Genomic DNA, 6684 nt, shown 5'->3' with positions numbered 1-6684 from the left:
TGCTAAAAAAGTATCCCGTAGTATATTCTGAATAAAATGTGCAACTATCTAAATAGATTTCAACCTGGAGCAAATAGACAGATTAATATAATCCTTTAACATTTACAAACATGACACATCTAACACCTCTGTAGCTGACAACGGTTTAAATGTACGTTTTCAGTTGCCCTTCTGTCAGGCCTTCGTCTTTATCGAATACTGATATTTTCTATATAGACTTGACAAGGTTGTTCAGCAGGCCACACATTTGGCAGTCACATTTTCATATTTTTTTTTTCCTAAAGAAAAGTCAAATATTTTCTTTATTCTCCCCCTTTAACATTAATAAAATGCCATCCTTACGTCACTTATACACGTCATAGAAATATGTAATGACTCGCAAGTACCTGTACAAATTGGGTATAAAATGATCTTTAAAAAAAAGAGAGAATAATATCATCGGAATTTCCTCAGTCATAAAATGAAGGATCAACCACAGCTATGCAGGTAATTATTTGAAAATATTGCATGTATGTTATGTTTTTATAAATATGAAATCTTTGCTTTTGGGATAATTATAGTAATTATACTGATTTATTTATCTATTCTAGTTCACCAAAGCTACATTTACTTTTAATCCTCTGGATATCAACTATGCACCTCTGTTGCTATCCAGTACTATCACTGACCGTAAGTAGAAAATTAATTAACATTTTGACCAAGTGAAATTAATCAACTGTGTCAAATTAATGTATCTCTGTGTATTTATTTAAATTGTTAAATTAGTCATATTAATATTCGTCCTGACGAACATGTCAAATGTGGAATGCAGCTATTGCTTTTATGCTTATTTGCTTTTAATGGATAAACAGAATAATTAGGGACTGGGGAATAACAACATTTTTATTCAACATTAAAAAGATAATACTTACATTGTCATGGTTCGTAGAAAACAAATGTCTTCTTTAAATGTGAAGCTTTCTAGAGGGGACGGTCACTTTCCAAAATGTTTAGTATTAATTTCGCCTATTCCTATAATTACCAAATAAGTATTTGAGAGGTTTGCAGTTGTATCAGTAGAAGCCAGATCTGAATGCCTATAATTTCTGTTATTGAGCTGCATGTGGTATTGGACTGAACATACGTTTGTGCTGACATATGCTGTTATGTTTGAATATTGTATTGTTGATAGTATGCAAAAATATATACCCAATAGAGATTTAAAAAAAAAATAGAATAAATTAAATAAAATGTAATTCCACACCTCTTTATACTGTAGCTGGGCACCTTCATCTTAGATCTTGCAACAATTTACCCTTGGCTGTAACCCCTGGTCTTTTTGCTACTTAGCAACGTCCCCGTCATAGGTGAATTTAAATGTTTTATCTATTGGTTAAATTTTTTAGAGCAATAACAGTTCCCTTTTAATTGGTTTGAAAACTTTTTTTTTAAAGCCTTTTGTTGTTATAATAATAATATATCATATATATATATATATATATATATATATATAATGTGAACAAAAGATGGATGGCTAGAATAATATGGATAAAATATTAATTTTAAAATACATAAATATGAAATTTATATTAGATCATAGTAAATTGGTATATCTCACATGCAGGTAAGGTAATAAAGGACAATCAGATGTTTAACACAAACAGTATAGATGCAGACATCCAAGTAAAAGTTAGGTGTGAGTTAGAATATTTGTAGATGATAATATGTAATAGTACTTTGACTTGTCAAGAAGTAGAAATATCAAGCCTATCTAAAAGTAGATCAAGATTATGATTGTAATAGTTTATAAAAATTACTTGTGCATTAGGTAGATTTGAGATTTAAAAAAAGTAAATTAAGACAATTATGGGTTTTTACTATGATGGAATAAACTAATTTGTATCCAAGCTGGTTGAGATACCCATTTTAAATTTTTTTTTTAATTTAATCCAGCCTCAATGATTTGGTGGTTTCTAGAATGAGAAAGTTACTGGCAGAGTGAGATTAACCCTACCAGTTAGATTATACTGTGAAGTCTGGTCATATTTAAGGTACCTCAATGGGAAATTCCCTGACTACAGCGGCTGTTCAAAAATGCAAAGTCACAGGTTCAAATTCTGGCAGGGTCAACTTAGCCCTTCATCCTTCAGAGGTCGATAAAATGAGTACCATTAATTGGGTAATAATAACATCTATTACTATTCAGCTGCCGATTTGGTTAATTCAGAGAGTGTCCGCTGAAGAGCGCTTTGAGTCCCACTGGGAGAAAGGCGCTATATAAATACTAGTTATTATTATATTTATTTTACATCACTTACTGTAACCTAGCCTACATAGTTCACCAAACATGCAAGGGTTCTTGATGTGCATCTTCCACTGGATATACCAACATTTGGTAACATCTGGTATATACACACACACACATTTAAAAGGTTTCAAGAACTAGACGCAACACAGTTTTAGCAGAGTCAGGTACGCCAATCCGTTTTTAATGCTGTGTTTGTATTATTTTCAGTCTTCTGGAAAAGCAGACTACTGTCTCATCTTACTGAACACATGTCTAGTTGAAGCAGACCGGAGTGAGGAGCTTGCATTCCTCAAGCCATTCTTGGAGAAATCCTTCATGAAGAGGTCTTTTCGAAACGGAGTAGGTGCAGGAATTAAAAAAAATTTCTTCAGAAGAGCAAAAACTTAGCCAAGTGTTCTCAGAAAAGTCCTTATGGGTTGGACAAGATTTTTTTATGAATATACTTGAAAATTCGAAGATCATTGAGATGGCATTTTTTTTCCTATTTGTTAATCAAAATCATTTAGCAAAATACGTGACCCATCTTGTTAATTGTGGAGAACGGAAAGGTTCATTTGACGAGGACTTGCTTCTATATGGATTAACTGAAATTTAATTTTACATGTTTATAGAGCTATAATTAAATTAGCATTTACATAAAATCAGCAGGTTCAAATATTTACTTACGTGTACCAGTTTTAATTATATTAACCATACTGGAAAAAGAAAGAAAGAAAAAAAAGAAACAATTGGAGAATGGAACATGTAACATTTTCTACACAATAGTTGGTCTATTTTCTTAGAAGCAATTTAGCCAGGAAGTAATCTCTTGGGATATATTGATTAATTTTTAGGGGCAGCCTGGGAAATTACACTCATTTTAGCATCGCTGTTCTTGTAGCTACAATCAATTAACTTAGACAAGCTATGGTTTCTACTTAACATATACAGTTGTTAGACACACAAATATTTGTTTCTCTAACCCACTCATTGCCTAAAAGGATTAGCAACAGATTAAACTATATTAAATGGGAATAAAATTCTATACACACATTTCAAAAATAATTATATATGTATAATATATTTATAAACTCGTTGCCATTTGTACCTCAGTAAGCATCATTGATGTGTGCTTTTTTTGTCTTCAAATTAGTTTAATGATTAATAGAGGCTACCGCAATCTATTTTTACTTTTATACTGTACTAAAAATTATTTGTCAAGTATGGTCTAGTAGGTTTTGTCAGACACAATTAGAATCCAATCACATACTGTTATCAAGACATAAGACATTTTAAATTCTTTTTAGAACACGGTCATATTATCATAAAATAAACTATTATGAACTTAGCCTCTATGTTTTTTTCTTTTTTTGTACGGCTCATTTATTTTATACAAATGAATATGGGGTATAAATGATGTATAATCGCAGTGATTTTTAATGGGAAATAAACCTATGTAGATGCTTGAGCACTTTATTAAATCCCTACGTCTATTTAAATAATGGAAGTTTTTGGTAAAACTCTAATGGCCACTTAAAGGAAATTATAAAAAAAAAAAAAAAAGACTTCCAACTGCTCACTGAATAAAACTTTTGAATCACTTATAACTGGCCTTTTAAGTCTACTTATAGTCAGGATGTGAGCAATGTTGTGTCGGGCCTTTGATCTCTTCCTCCTTTCCCTTTAATTGATACTTCCTCCCAGACTCGTTCTTAGTTGAACCCTCTATCGCAGGCTAGACTTCGAGATTTGTTTGCATTGAACTACAATTTGATGTAGTCAAAGGAAGAGCCACTAAATGTTGATTTTACTCATAGACCAAGTGAGCAATAGTGGGTAAAACAGAAAAAATATTAGGAGCAGTAAACAAATTTAAATAAACTATTTACATATATATTTAAATATAGATTTTGTGCTCCTCCTGTTTTGGGGAATCAAAAGGTGAGAAAATGTTTTTATGATAATATGTATATATTTAGCATCACACGGATTGGCCAATTTTCACACCTTTTTATTATTATGTTATTTATATAATGCCACAAATTCCGCAGCGCTTTACAGTGGGTGGACGAACAAACATGTAGATGTAACCAGACAAGTTGGGCACACAGGAACAGAGGGGTTGAGGGCCCTGCTAAATGAGCCTACATGCTAGAGGGAGTGGGGTAAAGTGACACAAAAGGGAAGGATAGTATTAGACTAATGACAGTTGCAAGAGAGGAATCAGTCGGGTAACAGTTTAATTGATACGCTTTTATGAAGAAGTGGATTTTTTTAATGATTTTTTTGAGTGGAGACTAAGTGAGCATCTAATGGAGGAGGGAAGTGAGTGCCACAGGAATGGTGCAGCCCTCAAGGAGTCTTGAAGGCGAGCATCAGAGGTGGGAGTACTGACAGAAGATATACGTTAGTTTGTAGCAGAGCGTAAGGGCCTAGACGGGACATACTTGTGTATTAGGGAGGATAGATAGGTGGGAGCAGCATTATGTAGAGATTTGAAAGCAAGAACCAGAATTTTAGATTGTGCCCTTTATCATACAGGAATGAAGGGACTGACAGAAGGGTGAGGCATGGGAGGTGCGGGCGGACAGGAAGATGAGCCTCGCCGCTGCATTCATTATGGACTGTAATGGCGCAAGTTGGAAGCACATAAGACCACTGAGAAGTGGAATACAGTAGTCAAGGCGAGAAAGGACAGTGGGATGGACCAGCACCTTAGTCGCATCTGGCGTTAAGTAGGGTTGGATGCATGCAATGTTTTTGAGATGGAAGCGGCAGGATTTGGTGATAGACTGAACATGAGACATGAAGGAGAGGTCGGAGTCAAAGAGAACACCTAGGCAGTGAGCCAGCGTGGTGGAGTGGATGGTAGCACCGTTGACATGGAGGGAGACAGCTACAGGAGTAGCAACACTTGAGGGAGAAAAGACCAGAATTTCAGTTTTGGTCAAGTTGAGTTTAAGGAAGTGGGCAGCCATTCTGTTAAAAATAGCAGAGTGGCAGTCAGAGACACTAGTCAAGAAGACGGGGAGAGAACAGGAAAGGACAGATAGATTTGCGTGTCATCTGCATTGAAATGGTATTGGAAGCCAAAGAACCTAATGAGTTTACCAAGGGAGGCAGCATAGATGGAGAACAGTAGGGGACCAAGGACCGATCCTTGGGGGACACCAACAGAGAGGAGTTGGGGAGAAGAAGTAGAGCCAGATAAAGAAACACTGAAAGAGCGCTGGGAGAGGTAGGAGGAGCCCCAGGAGAGAGCAATATCTTGTAGACCAATATTGCAGAGGATGAGAAGAAGCTGTTGATGGTCAACAGTGTCAAAACCCGCAGAAAGGTCAAGGAGAATTAGGATAGAGTAGTGACCACGAGATTTTGCAGCGAGTAGATCATTGGATACTTTGATCAGTGCAGTTTCTACAGAGTGCTTAGCGCGGAAACCAGACTGAAGCAGGTCTAACAGAGTTGGACTTGAGGAAGTCTGTCAATCTCATATACACAACTCTTTCAAGGATCTTTGATGCAAAAGGCAGTAGCGAGATAGGACGGTAGTTGGACGGGGAGTTAGGGTCAAGGTTGGGCTTCTTTAGAATTGGGGTTATAGTTGCATGTTTGAAGGGTGATGGAAATATGCCAGAGGAGAGAGAGAGAGAGAAAATTTTAGTGAGAGGTAGAGAAAGAGAAGACAGAGTACAGATAAGATGCAAGAGAATTGGATCTAGGGATCAGGTGGTGGGGCGGGAGGACTGGAGCAGAGCAGAAACCTATTCCACTGTAGCGGGTACAAAGGAACATTGAACAGCAGAGGGAGTGATGTTAGGGGAAGTATTGTAAAGGGAAGAAGAAAGATGAGAGATCTCTTCCGTGATTGCAGAGATCTTGTAAGTTAAGTGGGGGTACAGAGATTGGTGAAGGCGAGATTTTTGGTTTGTTCTTCTGATACGGTTTCTGAATCAACATTTGACCAAGCCGAACAGACATCCGACTGAATATCAGGAATGTATTTGGAAGAAATGACTCAACATAACTTAAATTTCACACAATGCACAAGTCTATTGCACACTTAATTGCACAGCTGTTTTGGAACACCACAAGCCAATGTCTTCCACTCCCGTGGAGTAATTATTCTTAATTGGCCTGTTATCACCAAACACAACTTGTGTTCAGTTCAGTCAGACATTGCCAGGACACACACTGCAAATGAGAAGAAATTGAAATATTGTTTAATTTCTCATCTTTTCTGTATGCACCTTCTACACGGATTGCCTGAAGCAAAGCAAAGAGTTTATAACATTGACTGACAGGGAGTTAGGATAGAGACATCCATTTTCTGGATCATGAGATGTAGAATTCTTATTTTTGTATTTTTTATTTTTTTTATCCCTCTCACAAATACATACTTTTTAAAATACTGGGAT

General features: G+C 36.0%; 1 protein-coding gene across 1 annotated transcript; it reads left to right on the top strand.

Moving 5' to 3' along the window:
- Positions 1 to 460: 460 nt before the first annotated feature.
- NPS (neuropeptide S) lies at positions 461 to 2674 on the top strand. Its single transcript, XM_063433826.1, has 3 exons — positions 461 to 486; positions 591 to 669; positions 2495 to 2674. The coding sequence occupies exons 1-3, from the start codon at positions 461 to 463 to the stop codon at positions 2672 to 2674; spliced, it is 285 nt and encodes a 94-aa protein (XP_063289896.1).
- Positions 2675 to 6684: the final 4010 nt, after the last annotated feature.

This window comes from Pelobates fuscus, chromosome 10 (genome assembly GCF_036172605.1).
Source record: "Pelobates fuscus isolate aPelFus1 chromosome 10, aPelFus1.pri, whole genome shotgun sequence".
In the NCBI taxonomy this organism is placed as follows: domain Eukaryota; kingdom Metazoa; phylum Chordata; class Amphibia; order Anura; family Pelobatidae; genus Pelobates; species Pelobates fuscus.
This window is presented reverse-complemented; position numbering and strand designations above follow the sequence as displayed.

Excerpts from the sequence above, each read along its gene's own strand:
- NPS (XM_063433826.1), top strand. The coding sequence starts at position 461 with ATGAAGGATCAACCACAGCTATGCAG. Across the intron at positions 487-590 it reads GATCAACCACAGCTATGCAG|TTCACCAAAGCTACATTTAC; the intron begins GTAATTATTTGA and ends TATCTATTCTAG. Across the intron at positions 670-2,494 it reads ATCCAGTACTATCACTGACC|TCTTCTGGAAAAGCAGACTA; the intron begins GTAAGTAGAAAA and ends TATTATTTTCAG.